A 16,423-nucleotide genomic window follows, 5' to 3' on the forward strand; every position below is an offset into this window, starting at 1 on the left:
CTGACTCTCAACATCAGCAAAACTAGAGAGATGATAGTGGACTACGGGAAACGACCAGTCAGAGAACACCAGCCCATCCACATCAACGGTGTCAAGGTCGAAAGGGTCAGCAGATTCAAGTTCCCTGGAGTCAACATCACTGAGGACTTCTCCTGGACCCTTCACACAGACACTGCTATCAGGAAAGCTCGCCAGCGGCTTTACTTCCTGAGGAGGCTTAGGAAGTTTAGCATGAATGCCAACATCACCTCAAATTTTTACAGGTGTGCAATTGAGAGCTTGCTGACAAGCTGCATCACAGTTTGGTACGGAAGCTGCTCTGCCAGCAGCCGTAAATCACTACAGAGGGCGGTGAAGGCAGCAGAGCACATCACTGGCACGAGGCTTCCTGCCATTCAGGACATTTATCTCCAGCGATGCCTCCGTAAAGCACACAGCATCATCAAGGACCACAGCCACCCAGCACATCAGCTGTTCTCCTTGTTACCATCTGGCAGACATTACAGGAGCCTGTCTGCTCGGACTACAAGACTTAAAAACAGTTTTACCACCAAGCCATACGACACCTCAACCACAACACTTAAACACACACAACTCAGCACTCAGAAGCTACCCTGCAGCTTCACAAGTACTCTGTTTAATCTGCACTGGTCACTCCACTTTATTGTCATTGATATTTATATTTAAAAGTGCAATACTGTAATTTTCTGCTGCTCATTCCTGTGCAATATCCCATCTGCCCTCCCGTCATATTTCTTTTCAAGATTTTCTTATTTAATCACTAGTGTACATATATTTATATTTATAGATACATATATATTTAGTCATCTTTTCTCTTTTACCATGTCTCTCTAATATTTTGCTCCTTACTATTTTTCTATTTTCTTTATTATTTTATTTTATTATATTTTTTCCTATTGTATCATGCTGCTGAGTGACTGCTGCTCGTCAAACACATTTCATTGCAATGTTGACCCTGTGCTAACTTGCATATGACAAATAAAACTGAAAACTAAAAACCTTTTTGTATACACACCTGGTGGACGTTTGTAAATAAATTCTCTTGTGTGCATCTGACCTCTGAGTCCTGCGTGTGAGTCCTCCATGTCAACCGTAACAGAACTACCTACCCTCTTCCTGTAACCACTTCCTGGGTCTCATTTCAGGGGCTCAGTATTTTTGTCACTGAGCAGTGACAAAATAATCTCATGATAGTCTTTCTGGTTTAGCAAAACCATGCATCTACCCTTGTCTGCCACAAGGATGATAATGTTGTTGTCATTACTAAGTGATGTGAGTGCCTTCCTCTCCTCCATGCTGATGTTGGATGCTAGGGGCTTTACATTGCTGAGACAGGCTGAAAAATTCGTCCGTAGTTGCTCTGCTTCCACGTCTGCAACATTGTTATTTCAAATTGCTGTTTCTGTGGCTGTGTATAAGATTGGGGAAACCTGCAGTCAGCTGAGACTGAAGAAGTCACTTGGATAAGTGATGAAATTTTTCTCTCACTGAAAACGCTACGTCCAGATGAACAGAATCAACTTTTTGAGATTAATGGTGAAAAGCATAAGCCTGTGGTCAGGTCCGTTTCTAATGCCACACATACATATTTAATTTGTTTTTTGTTTTTGTTTTTTTCATTTTCTCATCTTCTCTTATTTTTCCATCATCGCATTAGAAAAAAATAGCAGACTTTCTGATACAAAAACTGATGGTACAAATGCTGTTAAATGTATGATGCTGGTTTAGCAATGCCTTCTCTATGAGGAAAAGTTATGTTGCACAATACGTTTCGAGGCACTCTAATGTAAAGAAAATATCTAGCTGGCAACATCAAGCTTGTGAATGATAGTCCTACCAACTCAACAACGAATACTATTTATTTAAATAACTCAAAATAGAATACAAAAGAATGCAGCACAGTAAATAGTATTTTAAAATTGCATGTTTTAATCATCAAAAGTGTAAGCATACCAAAACATGATTTGAACAGACCACAGATATATGCCCATATATAACGTGTTAACATTTAAAGAGAATTACTAAATAATGTTTAAAATGTATTACTTCAAATTTGCCAGGCTGTAGTTTTAAATCATTACTGAAGTCATGGAAATACATCAGATAAAGATTAGCCAATCACTGTAATTGAGAAACAGGATATAAGAAATTGTTGCCATTTTCAGATAAACAAATATTTCATGTCCAAATGTTTAAACTGTCCACTTCTTCTTCTCTTATGGTATCAACAGTTAGTCTAATTTCTACTAATAACTGTTTCGTTTCCCTTGTGAAGTGCCCAGAAACTTAAGCTGTCCCATAAATCTCTTGGAGTAATGATTATTTCAACTTAGTATTTGAGTACAGGACTAGTAAATGTGTTGAGTTACATTCCACCACTTCCAAAAAACACTTGGAGCAACACAACAAGAACACAGAGAGAGGTGAAGTGAGTGAAGTGGATCAGGTTTTCACCACTGCAAAACAAACTGTCACTGTCACATGGGGTGGTGGGTGGTGTATCTGTAGTGGGTGGTGTTGATGTGGGGCAGGTGAAGATTAAGTCATAGTCAAAGTCCAGGCTGAAGTAGTTAACAAAGCCTGGTGGTGTTCCGGTGACGGTGGTGTTGATCCAGTTTTGGTACTGGGACACACGAGCGTAGACTCCAGGACTATTAGGCAAGGCGCAGCCTTGACCAAAACTCACGACTCCACTCTGGATCCAGATACCGCTATTATCTTTTGTCACAAGTGGTCCCCCCGAGTCTCCCTGTGAAAAAAGTGTAAAAGTTGTTAAAACAGATTGAGATCAGTTGAACATCTCATGGAGCTTAATTTCTACTAAATACATAAAATGTTTCCGGAGATGTTTGTGTTAATTGTCAATCAGACACACAACTTTTGCTGATTAGTTACAGTATCACCCAACACACTCAACTGCACGTCACTACATGATGTGATGTCACTGACAGAAATTACCACAAAACCTTTGGGAAAACCTTTATAGAATAAATTAAATACATCTAAGTGAAAATAATTACGAATTATGAGTAAATGAGCTTCAATGCAAAGCCTCTTTTCCACCAGTACCTTCTCAGCTTGACTCTACTTTACTTGGTTTCTGCCATTTTGTCGTACAATAGAGCACCACCTGCGTTGTATCATTAAAGCAACATGACAGAAAGTCCACTGACCTGAACACAAACTAACCATGGAAGGCTTCGAGGGGATTCTCTACCTGCTACTTGGTCTATGGTGGCTCTCGGACCATGGTGTTGGTTTCTGTGTACCCATTTCTGTTGTTGCATGCCTTCAAAATGGTGCTTTTGATTACTGTTAAGGAGTGACTCTCATGAGTCCTTGAGCTACACCACTGACTGGCCTATCAGTGACATGCAGTCTCTTGATGTCACATTTTTGTATCGATTTCGTTTGCTTGGAATACCGGCCGAGCAGTACTAAAGGAAAAAAAAAAAAAGTACCTGGTACCAGGTGATAACACCTAACGAAAACCCTGAAAACTGAGTTGAGTCAAGTAGGTGCTAATGGAATAGGGCTATAATGTTAATAATCATAAACACTACTACAGAAAAGCAGTGAGTGGTTAAAAGCTGATAGTCAATGCAGTCAATTAGGCCTTACATTACAAATAAGCACAAAGTGGTAGTCACCTGACATGAATCCTTCCCGCCATTTTGCAGTCCAGCACAGATCATGTTATCTGTGATTGCAGCGAAGTTTTGTAATTCGCATCTGCACTCGTTGTTTCCCACTATTGGTACATTCACCTCCTGCAGAATCTCTGGGGTGAGACCACCACCTAATTGGGAAATGTTAAAAGGAAGATCATTTTTACTGAATCATTTATCACTAATAAAAGAAAATACATATTTTAAAAAACTTACTTTCTAGGGTACCAAAGCCAGTGACCCAGCTGCTGGTGCCACTGTTGAAAGTGCTGCCTGCTGCGGCTAAGCAGACTGGCTGAATGTAGTCTGTGAAATTCACAGGAGTCGACAGCTGCAGGAGGCACATGTCATTCTCAAATGTTGCAGCATTGTAGTCGGGATGGCAGATGATGTTTTCAAGTGTCACAGTAACTGCATTTGGGTTTGGACCAGACGCGGTGTTGTGGCCCAGAGTCACTTTTGTGGTGTGAAGATCAGCACTTGAATGAAAGAAAAAATATAGTTATTTTTATAGCATTGCATAGTGATCATTATCATTGAACTACCGTCACAACCAGGTAGCAACAGATGGTTGTGAGATTTTGATGATAAATATATACAGTGGCTTCCCAAAGTATTCGGCCCCCTTGAACTTTTCCACATTTTGTCACATTACAGCCACAAACATGAATCAATTTTATTGGAATCCCACGTGGAAGACCAACACAAAGTGGTGTACACGTGAGAAGTGGAATGAAAATCATACATGATTCCAAACATTTTTTACAAATAAATAACTGAAAAGTGGGGTGTGTGTAATTATTCAGCCCCCTGAGTCAATACTTTGTAGAACCCCTTTTTGCTGCAATTACAGCTGCCAGTCTTTTAGGGTATGTCTCTACCAGCTTTGCACATCTAGAGACTGAAATCCTTGCCCATTCTTCTTTGCAAAACAGCTCCAGCTCAGTCAGATTAGACGAACAGCGTTTGAGAACTGCAGTTTTAGATCTTGCCACAGGTTCTCGATTGGATTTAGATCTGGACTTTGACTGGGCCATTCGAACACATGGATATGTTTTGTTTTAAACCATTCCATTGTTGCCCTGGCTTTATGTTTAGGGTCGTTGTGCTGCTGGAAGGTGAACCTCCGCCTAGTGATGTGACGTTCTGTATCGAGGCTTCGAAGCGTGTGTCGAGTAATGGAGGGGGCGTTTCCGCGAAGCGCGTATCGAGGCTTGCTTCATTTATGGGAGGAGCTGAAAATGATGACGTCCGAAGCCTCGCTGCCCGGCTGTACCACGTGACTGGTTCAGGAAGCGGTTCGAACTGTACCGCGAGCTATGACAGCGATATACACCCCTCAGACTCCATTCAAAATGTGGGTGTTTGATGGAGAGTTGCGGTTAGTGAGAGAGAGTTAGAGACAGTTTGGAGAGAGGTTGGAGGTTTATGAGAGTGAGGAGAGAAAGTCAGGAGAGAATGGAGCCAGCTACGAAGAGAAGGATGTCCTCCCCTGTGTGGGAACATTTTGAGCTTATATCTCCCAACAAGGTATGTAAATTTCCACAGAAGATGTATTTTCATAATACTGATGGTGCAATAAAACCTATGTTAAGCTGTCTGTACTTTTGTACAAGGTGAGGTGTTTGCTATGTGCCAGGGAGCTGGGATATAACAACAACACCTCATCCATGCAGCAGCGCCTCTTCTTTCTCAGGAGACTGAAAAGATTCGGCATGAGCCCCCGCATCCTCAGGACCTTCTATCACTGTGCCATTGAGAGCATCCTCACTGGATGCATCACCACCTGGTATGGCAACAGCACCGCCTACAACTGCAAAGCTCTCCAGCGAGTAGTGCGGTGCTCTGAACGGATAATTGGAGGTGAGCTTCCCTCCCTCCAAGACATCTACAGGAAGCGGTGCCTGAGGAAAGCGGGGAGGATCATCAAGGACTCCAGTCACCCCAGCCATAAACTGTTCAGACTACTTCCATCAGGAAGGAGGTTCTGCAGCATCCGGTCCCGTACCAGCAGACTGAGAGACAGCTTTTTCCAACAGGCCATCAGACTGCTGAACACTTCATAGACACCTCAGCTTCACTACTGGAACTTTAACATTATGCACTCCATACTGTACAGTAACGCCACTGTTTTGCACATGTCTCAACTCTGTATATTTATTTTATATATTTTATTTATTGTTTACTCTATTTAATTTGTAAAATATGTGTATACACACACACACACACACACACACACACACACACACACACACACACAAAATATATTTAGTATACACATCCAGAAATGCATATACTATTATATATTGTACATATATTTATTAGTTTCAGATGTAGCCATTCTCGTATTTTGCTTGTTTACATTATTGTATTTGCACAACTCTGTTGCTTGTGAAGCTCGCACACAAGAATTTCACTCACATGTGCTGTACCAATGTACCTGCACATGTGATGTGACAATAAAAGTGATTTGATTTGATTTGATTTGCTTAGGCACTATAGAGCTATGCATGAGAATAAGGGGAACACCGATTGTGGAGCAAGACCAGGTGAGCCATCAAATGCCATGATAATATAGCATGCAGTAATGTTACTAAATGATATAACAATATTATACAATGCAATAAGTTATGTGTGTGATATTTATATTTGTGCTTTATCTTTATTGTCTTTCCTCAGGAGAACAATCTCAAATAGATGAAGACCTGGTTAGCATGGTGATTGACAGGCGTTAACCACTGCACCACCACAGAAACACTTGCAGTGTTGACTTACGGTGTAATGCAGTGAGCAGCTGTCAGCACCCAGTCGTTGGAGATTAGGGACCCTCCACAGAAAAAAAAGCCATCTTTGGATAAAGATACCTGCCAGGGCCAACTTCCAGGGGCTGCATTTTCACCTCCTACGATTCTAGGATTTTTAATAACCCTGCCACATGCTGAGAGAATAAGACACAACAGTTAAATACTGAATATGTTGATAAGCCACAGCATTATAGGGAGTGCAGAATTATTAGGCAAATGAGTATTTTGTCCACATCATCCTCTTCATGCATGTTGTCTTACTCCAAGCTGTATAGGCTCGAAAGCCTACTACCAATTAAGCATATTAGGTGATGTGCATCTCTGTAATGAGAAGGGGTGTGGTCTAATGACATCAACACCCTATATCAGGTGTGCATAATTATTGGGCAACGTCCTTTCCTTTGGCAAAATGGGTCAAAAGAAGGACTTGACAGGCTCAGAAAAGTCAAAAATAGTGAGATATCTTGCAGAGGGATGCAGCAGTCTCAAAATTGCAAAGCTTCTGAAGCGTGATCATCGAACAATCAAGCGTTTCATTCAAAATAGTCAACAGGGTCGCAAGAAGCGTGTGGAAAACCAAGGCGCCAAATAACTGCCCATGAACTGAGAAAAGTCAAGCGTGCAGCTGCCAAGATGCCACTTGCCGCCAGTTTGGCCATATTTCAGAGCTGCAACATCACTGGAGTGCCCAAAAGCACAAGGTGTGCAATACTCAGAGGCATGGCCAAGGTAAGAAAGGCTGAAAGACGACCACCACTGAACAAGACACACAAGCTGAAATGTCAAGACTGGGCCAAGAAATATCTCAAGACTGGTTTTTCTAAGGTTTTATGGACTGATGAAATGAGAGTGAGTCTTGATGGGCCAGATGGATGGGCCCGTGGCTGGATTGGTAAAGGGCAGAGAGCTCCAGTCTGACTCAGACGCCAGCAAGGTGGAGGTGGAGTACTGGTTTGTGCTGGTATCATCAAAGATGAGCTTGTGGGGCCTTTTCGGGTTGAGGATGGAGTCAAGCTCAACTCCCAGTCCTACTGCCAGTTTCTGGAAGACACCTTCTTCAAGCAGTGGTACAGGAAGAAGTCTGCATCCTTCAAGAAAAACATGATTTTCATGCAGGACAATGCTCCATCACACGCGTCCAAGTACTCCACAGCGTGGCTGGCAAGAAAGGGTATAAAAGAAGAAAAACTAATGACATGGCCTCCTTGTTCACCTGATCTGAACCCCATTGAGAACCTGTGGTCCATCATCAAATGTGAGATTTACAAGGAGGGAAAACAGTACACCTCTCTGCACAGTGTCTGGGAGACTGTGGTTGCTGCTGCACGCAATGTTGATGGTGAACAGATCAAAACACTGACAGAATCCATGGATGGCAGGCTTTTGAGTGTCCTTGCAAAGAAAGGTGGCTACATTGGTCGCTGATTTGTTTTGTTTTGTTTTTGAATGTCAGAAATGTATATTTGTGAATGTGGAGATGTTATATTGGTTTCACTGGTAAAAATAAATAATTGAAATGGGTATATATTTGTTTTTTTTGTTAAGTTGCCTAATAATTATGCACAGTAATAGTCACCTGCACACACAGATATCCCCCTAAAATAGCTAAAACTAAAAACAAACTAAAAACTACTTCCAAAAACATTCAGCTTTGATATTAATGAGTTTTTTGGGTTCATTGAGAACATGGTTGTTGTTCAATAATAAAATTATTCCTCAAAAATACAACTTGCCTAATAATTCTGCACTCCCTGTATAACCATTCACACGTTCAGTGAGTAACATCTCATGAAGAGTTCTGATGGGAGATGATACATGTTGATGTTATTTTTAGATGTAAAGTCATAAAAACATTGTTGCACATGAACCACACTCAACCACAGAAAAGGTATTTTGTGACATTTTAGTGCAAAATTGTTCAGGGAAAACTTCAAAGAACATAAGAGAGCTAGAGATTAATAATAAGCAATGATTAAATGCACAGTGCTTTATAAACACATGGTGAGTGAAAAAAGGTTAGGGAAGAAGAAACAGTAAAAAAAATCAAGTGTTAAGTCTAATCTTAAAAGTAGAGAGGATGTCGGTCTCCTCAGTCAAAACTGGGAGCAGGTGCCACAAAGGAAGACTCTGCCTCCCATACTCTTACTGATTATCAACGATACAGTAGTTTACTAATACCATTTACCCTGTGGATTTCAACAGATAAATGAAAAATAAAATCTTGACAGATACCCAGCTCAGACGTTCAATTGGCACTCCCATTGGTGTAGGTTTAAATATAATTTAAAAAAAAGGTTAAGTATGAAAAACTTTCAGAATTGTTCTTGGATGCTTACCAGGCTGCTGTGAATGAACATCTAAAAATTGGAACACAAAGACAAATATATCAAAATAGAGGTAATACACATCATGACTAGTCCATAGTGAATAAGTATTTTTATTCAATTGCAACTAATATGAAATAACTCTAATGTTTAAAACATAATAATAATGATAATAATAATAATAATAATTAAAATAATTAGTATAATAACATTCTATTCCATATAATTTAGAAGAGAAAATAAAGAAAGAAAAAAATAAGAAGAGCAGAATTTAAGGATGTCAAAAAATTCTTTCCCATCTTGCAGAATGCTACAGGCAGGATGCATTTCATACTATCCAGCTAAAATAAAATTTATTATAAAATTCTTTAGTATCTGTAATTAAACTTTCCACACTTCATCTGAAAGAAGTAATGGGAAAGATTTTAATACTACAAACAGAAATACAATTTTCTCTCTCACCTTCGCCAAAAAGAATGATCATCACAGAGAAAAAGCACAAGAACCGTTGGAGGGCCATTGTTGACTACGCTGGCTTTAATTTGACTTCAACTGTTAAATACTATAAATCTTGTGTTCAGCTCCACCCACAAGCTCACACAACCAGACCTGATTCCCTTCACTGACCACTGAAATAACAATAGTAACAAAAGGTAAAGCAACAAGTCAAACAAGTTGGCCTTTGTTTTGTTTGAGGAACTGTTCAAAGGCTGCACATATTCTTTGAAATACGCACTGGGATTCAAAGAAATATTATGTAAAAGAAGAAACTATTCTATAGTTCTTGGTATATTTTGCCATGCGGTTGGAGGTTGGCATGACTATAAAATCATCTTAACATTGTCACAGAGAATGTGGAAACGTTCAAGGGGGCCGAATACTTTTGCAAGCCACTGTACATGGTTCTCACCTTGAAGCATGGAGGAGAAGGTGTGATAGCATGGTGGTGCTCTGCTGGAGACACTGTTAGGGATTTATTCAAAATTGAAGGCACACTGAACCAGCTTGGCTACCACAGCATCCTGCAGTACTTTGCCATACTGGTGCTCTTGATTGATCTTTATTATTTATTTATTTTTTACTTTTAAGTTATTACAATCGGAACAGACATGACTGGGGATAGGAAAGGGAAAGACGTAGAAAAGAGAAGTTCAAGAAAAGGACAGGGAAAGAAAACAGAGGGGAAGAGGGACAGTGAGAAAAGATCCATTTAATCGCCTTGGCACTTCAATGTTAATGTTAGAACTGATGTTACGAATGCTGTTAAATGTATAATGTTGGTGTAGCAATGGCATGTTTATGAGGAATAAAAACGGTTGCAGAAAAGCTCAACAAAAAGTGTAGTTTAATTACAGATTGAAACATTTTCCTTCAGCCTGTCAATTACCACGTTGTCTTCATCGACAAGCACTGGTGACTGCCTGTACATGTGTCAACAGTCCCAGAGGAGAAAGTGAGTGAGTGATCCTTCAGGGCCAAAGTGGACAACTGGTAAATACAAAGAAAAGCAGAAAAGTTGACATATGTCACTTAAGAGTGAGAATTGATCAAAAGAAGGAGGTTGTGATAAGAATTGGTTGTGATTGACTGGAGCATAATTCACAGCTGTTAGACTTTCAGAAATCTGTTGACTCCTCTCAATCAAATAGGCTGTGATACAGGGATGTTTTCTATGTTAGCGATGGAATATTTGCAATGGTGTTTAATTCATCCAAGAGCTGCGTTTTTTTCCTCTTATTTTAACCCTCCAGTTTTGAATCATATTTCTTTTATTTGTTTTATTTTTGTTTTTATATGACACAATTTTAAAAAATTGTACCAAAAAGCCATTTTTAAGAGCTATAATACTTAAGTTTATGATGCACAGTAACCTTTCTGAGAGAGTGTAACAAACCAACAATAAAAACATTAATATTATTTTATCTTGTCAATGTGAACCTAGACATGACTGAAGTAAGAGTCCAGATGTTGCTAACCGTGTTTTGTTGATGTTGTGATGGCATCCTGAGGAATGTAAAATGCTGTGTTGTAGCACAATTTTTCTAACAATATACCTTTCCACGTTTGAACAATATAATATCACGTTATTACAATAAACATAATTATCACGTTCGTACAATATAAATATTATATTGTACAAACATGGTATTATATTGTTCAAATGTGAAAGGTATATTGCACGAACATGAAAAGTTTATTGTTAGAACAATAAACTTTTCACGTTATAATGTGATGTAGCTCTATTTTTCTTTTGCCTGGGTGGCAGCTCTACGCTTACGTACTCGGATGAGCTTGCCTCATCCTACAAGTTGTGCCTCCATCTCTTGTGTCCAGATCACACGCTGCTCCGCCGTGCTGCTCCACCTTTTCTCTTTCATTTCTGTGTTTGTGCGTGCGCAGTGTGAGAGGCTGCGTTGACGGGCAACAGGATTTCAAAGAGGTTAGATTATCTTGCGACCATACGATTGATGATTGGGAGCTGGTCGTGAGGTGTTAACTGCTTTTCGTTACCCCATGTATACTACATGATGCACACACGATTAAGGCAAAACACGGGCCAATCCCCAAAACGGTTGCGCAACTGAAAAATCGGCTCAAAATGGGCCAAAAATCGCACAGTGTATGGCCAGCTTTTGGAGGCTAGCTCCAAACAAACATCTGCAGCTTGGCAGTGTATACAGCACTATAATGACCAGACCTAATTCTTTTGAAAACCATACATCTTTCCACAGGTCCCCACTTCATCAGACATCACCTGGACTCAGAGCTGGATGAGGCCAGCACAAACAGCAGCCTAACCGACGAAGATGATGGATCCATGGGGTCAGGAAAGCCAGAAGCAGAGGAACTGGAGAGGTACCTTTCATGTCCATTCACTGGAGGTGTGGATCTATTGCATGGCTTTCCTCACATCAAGAAGCTGTCGATCAAAGTCAATACAGCTCTTCCTGCATCTGGAGCTTGTGAAGGACTTCTCAGTCATGCAGGACTCCTGTTCACTGCTAAACAGTTACAGCTTCACAGAAAGAACCTTGAGATAAAACTGCTGCTGAAGCTTAACCATCACCTCACTGAGTGAAGAAATGGCACATTTTTGCTAAATATGCAGAAATAAATGCACACCCATACAACTTATGGTAAACTGAGCTGCCTTGTATGAACATATGTTGAAGCTGCCTCGTTCTGTTTTCTCTGAGGCTGCTGTGCCATTTGGAGCAAAAATGAATATAAAGTTTACAGCATATCTTGTCACTGGAAATTGTTTGCACTGTTTATATGTTTATATTATTTACTGTAGGTATTGGTGAAAAAAGCTTTATGTTGTGAAAACTGAAATCTGGAAATTAGAATTGCTGTGCCTTATTTTGTTGATCTTTTTATATATATTCCTTTTGAAAATGGTAAAATTTGTATATTTATTTATTTTTGTTTGTCTGATAACATTTATTTAAAAAATAAATCTGACATTTCAAACAGTTACTCGCTACTTGAGTAGTCTTTTCGCCAAGTACTTTTTTACTCTTACTTGAGTAACTTTTTTGACGACTACTTTTCACTTTTACTTGAGTAATAATATTTTAAAGTAATGCTACTCTTACTTGAGTACAATTTTTAGATACTCGACCCACCTTGGTAATTAGTTAGATTACTCGTTACTGAAAAAAGTAACGCCGTTTGTAACGTCGTTATTCCCATCACTGTTGATTGATGGGATCATGAATAATGAGTAATATATACTGTTGTTTGTTTGTTTGTTTGTTTGTTAATTAGTTTATTTGCTTGTTTTATTCAATTTTAAATCATGCTTTTTATTTGTTCTTGTTTCTAATGTCTCTGTAAAGCACTTTGAATCACCTTGTTGTTGAATTGTGCTATACAAATAAACTTGCCTTGCCTTGCCTTGCCTAATGAATCGTGAATAACATCCCTTGTATGCGCTTTTGTGCTTGAGATCAAAGCAAAGTATTTAAAAAAAACAAACTCTGGTGTATAATTCAATCAACAAATTGACTTTTCATTATCACACTGTAACACCATGTGTGTTTTTCCTGTCTTACAATAGAAGTTTTCATTGGCAACCACTTAAACTCTCACCGCATGCATGTTTCTTTGTACTGATCAAAAGCAACAAGTCATTCTGGTTGACTATCCACATCATGTCTAAAGGAGGGTAACACCTAAAGTTATGTTGCACAATAAGTTTCCAAGCAGGCTAATGTAAAAAACAATGTGAGGTCACTGCTACCTGGTAAAAAAAAACAAAAAATACTTGTTTAACCTGTCAAGCTGCACACAGTGGAGGACAAAAAGGTTTAGCAGGAAAGTTCAAGCTTGTGAATAATAGTCCTCCCAACCCATCAACAAATACTATTTATTTACATAACTCCATTCTTCTTCACAGACACCCCCCTCCCCTAATTTGTGATTTTGAGTGAACAGATCTAATTCAATAGAGGAAACCTTTACATGTTCAAAATAAATCATGTTACTTTACTTAACATTAATCTTCTGTATTTTAACTGATTGTAACATGTTGGATTATCCTCTCAATCAGAGAGACTGATCTGCCACCACGTACTCATCCCAGGGAATCAAACACTCCCATCCAGACACCAGTGTTTTTGAGTGAACAGGTCTGTTAGATATAAAGAACCTGTACATGTTCCCATCAAAATACATCATATTACTTTACTTATCATTGCCTTCTGTATTTTAACGGATTTTCACATGTCGGAATTAGCACAAAGCATCCCAAAGCATCCCATTTTGGTCAGTAGTTGTAGTCCACACTGGAGGTGGGAAGGACTCCAGGAGTCACAAGTCAGCCAGCCAGGACGCTGTGGGTCACTCTGTTTTCAGTTGTTTGTTTAGCTTGTACCTACTTCCTAGCTTTGTTTTTAATTTCTGGTCAGGTTTAGACATAAATTACTTTATATAGAACATAAACTGAAGGAGTTCACATCATTTTAAAATACCTGTGCAGTGAAGCACTGTAAGGGTCATTCATGTAGGTTTTTTTATTTGTTGCCCACCTCAATTTTGGTGGGTCTATTATGATGTGTTCTTTTGTAATCTTAGAGGGAAGGGTCCCCACAAATTAAGACAAATCCAAGATTACAATACCCCCTAAAGGACACAAAGGGGGGGCACTGAGTGGTCTAAGTATAAAAATGATAGGTGTCATATGCAGTGGAATTCACAGTCCGTAGAGCTCAGTCCAGCTGAAAATTTGGACAGATGAGTTGTAGAGTGACTATAAATCTATAGTAAGAAAACTTGAGGTTGTGCTTGTGGCCTTAATGACTTGCTTTATGTTATTTTTTATTAAATGTGTATATTCCCAGCTTTACAAACAAATACAAAAACAACACAAATTAAAAGAGCTCTCATCATAATGTCAGTAATGTATTCGTTACAGATGCTTTTTTAACCCAGGTATTCGTCTGAGCCTTCAGCACACATCAGCCTCTTCTGCTGATGAATCACATCTACAGCCACAGTCCATATTGTATCCAAGTATTTCACAAGTGTAATTAGAAATGATAAAGAAAAAGCACAGTTCTATATAAGGCCCTTAACAGCTGCCTGTGGCACTTTTATTTTAAGGTGTTGGATTTTTTTGTTGTTTATTGTGGACTTTACTATTTTCACTCTTTATCGTGCTGCTGTAACACAACAATTTCCCTTGTAGTATCAATAAAATATCTATTTGTCTATATATTTTCTGTTTGAAAGGTGCAGGATAAATATGTGGAGGTGATGGACAGAGAAGGATTTGTTTATTCAGTATTATGCTCAACTGTTAGGTAGTTAGGCAATGCAAATGTTTACTGAGGTATACATCAAGTATAACTTTTTACTCTGCCTTGATGAAACCAGCCATTACATTGCCCCATGACACATCATCATACTTCTGCAGCTTTTGGCTCATTCAACTTACCATGTAAATTTGCCTGGTCAATATATCGACAACCCTTTTACCCGTGCAAACAGCAGCCCCGCTGATAATCCTTAGGATAACACATGTATTCAGGGTGCAGTTTTGATTCTAAGTGCGTGAATGAGAGAGCTGTGAGGAAGAGAGTAGGTGGTTATTTGTTCTCCCCCAAGAAAATAAACTGTACCATCCATGAGCTGCAGAAGCTTGCAAACTGAAGCTGACTTCAAGGGAAATAGATATAACAGTTTTTCCTCCTACATGAAAAAGTAATTGTTGTTTTTCACTTTTTAGGTCCAAGTTCAAACCAACACAGCATAGATGTCTCTATCAGCTACTGTATTAAAGATGTAATTTCAGACAATACAAGTTTTTTTTTCATTCACTTTGTTTCTTTATGTTTTAATTCTGCAAAGACCAGATGCCTTGTAGTCTTACTTATAAGTGCCATGAAAAAAAATAAATAATCATGAAATGTCCCAAATTGTTTTACGATGCTGGAGACATGAAGAGGTGATCCTTTTTAGACAGACACATACCTGCCTAATAATCAGATAGAATAAACCTATTTGTAAATCATGCTATTTCAACAAATGACTGAAACAGGATAGGTCACCACAGACTAGTGTAAAAACTGAAATACAAAACAATTTTGAAATGTGAATTATTGGTATATAACAAGATCCTCTCCGGGTTGCTCTTGGATGTCTGAACAAAGGACAACAAACGGCTGGACTGCACACAAATGCTTTGTCATACAGAAAAAAATATATAAAAGGTGGGGTATTCATTATTTTGCAACCCTTGTTTGTCACATACCTACGTTACTTTTATCTCCACCCTTTATTTTCTCTTTCTTTGTGGATCACCTGTTACTGATTATCCCATCAGTCCGCACTTGATACCTAACTTCTTCCCTTTGTTCTCATCTACATTGTCTTGTCTTTTTCCGCTAAGGTCAAGCTTTCAACCTTTTTTCCTTGCAGAAGTTTTGCCTCCTTTCTTATTTAGCTTTTGTTCTTATGTTGACTATGTTTACTAGTGATGTAACCTGTGTTTTTGGGCCGTTGTCCTTTGTCTTCCACTAGCCTGTGTTTTTCTAAATCGTCTTGTGTCTTGTGTGTGGCTTCCATACCTACAATAGCATAAGTAGCATAATGCAACTATTTTCCTCTTTACTCACAAAGCTTCAGATGTTTCGGGAGCTTTTCTGAGAAGAGGAAGTTGACATATACCACGAAAAAGCTGGTGGGGCATGTTTCTGGAGTTAAAATATGTGGTTGTACCTGTAATACATTGGAACTGAGGTGTGTGTTGGTATGTTAATCCATAAACCTGACAAAACAACGATAAGCTTGTAAGCAGAAGGTTAAACTATTGTTTGCCAAGTCTGTCTGTTTTTGTTTCACTGTCTTGCACAGATGACTAATGTAGACCAGAGTACATATGCGTGTTTATCCAAGTGCACAGTTACTCGGTGGTATTAAAAAGCTCAAGTACTTCACTTAAATGCTAATTTTACTACTTAAGCAGCAATAAATGTATTCTACATCCTGATTCAAAGCTTGTATTATAAAAGTCAAGTCTTTTATGCAAATATTCAAATATGCAAATATCAACATGTGTGATATATACAGAAACCTCAGCTAAATGCTCGTATAAACCATT

At 38.9% G+C, this 16,423-nt stretch overlaps 1 protein-coding gene across 1 annotated transcript; it reads right to left on the reverse strand.

Annotated features, from left to right (window-relative positions):
* Positions 1-1,920: 1,920 nt before the first annotated feature.
* Positions 1,921-9,376, reverse strand: LOC146674428 (chymotrypsin-like protease CTRL-1). The gene is made up of 6 exons (XM_085395849.1): positions 9,280-9,376; positions 8,830-8,850; positions 6,465-6,627; positions 3,906-4,168; positions 3,672-3,820; positions 1,921-2,770 (listed from the first exon to the last, which is right to left on the reverse strand). The coding sequence occupies exons 1-6, from the start codon at positions 9,335-9,337 to the stop codon at positions 2,387-2,389; spliced, it is 1,038 nt and encodes a 345-aa protein (XP_085251975.1). The 5' UTR covers positions 9,338-9,376; the 3' UTR covers positions 1,921-2,386.
* Between the last annotated feature and the right edge of the window lie 7,047 nt (positions 9,377-16,423).

This window comes from Rhamphochromis longiceps, linkage group LG3 (assembly GCF_057381845.1).
Source record: "Rhamphochromis longiceps isolate RC_006_pf linkage group LG3, R_longiceps_female_GT1.1, whole genome shotgun sequence".
Taxonomy (NCBI): domain Eukaryota; kingdom Metazoa; phylum Chordata; class Actinopteri; order Cichliformes; family Cichlidae; genus Rhamphochromis; species Rhamphochromis longiceps.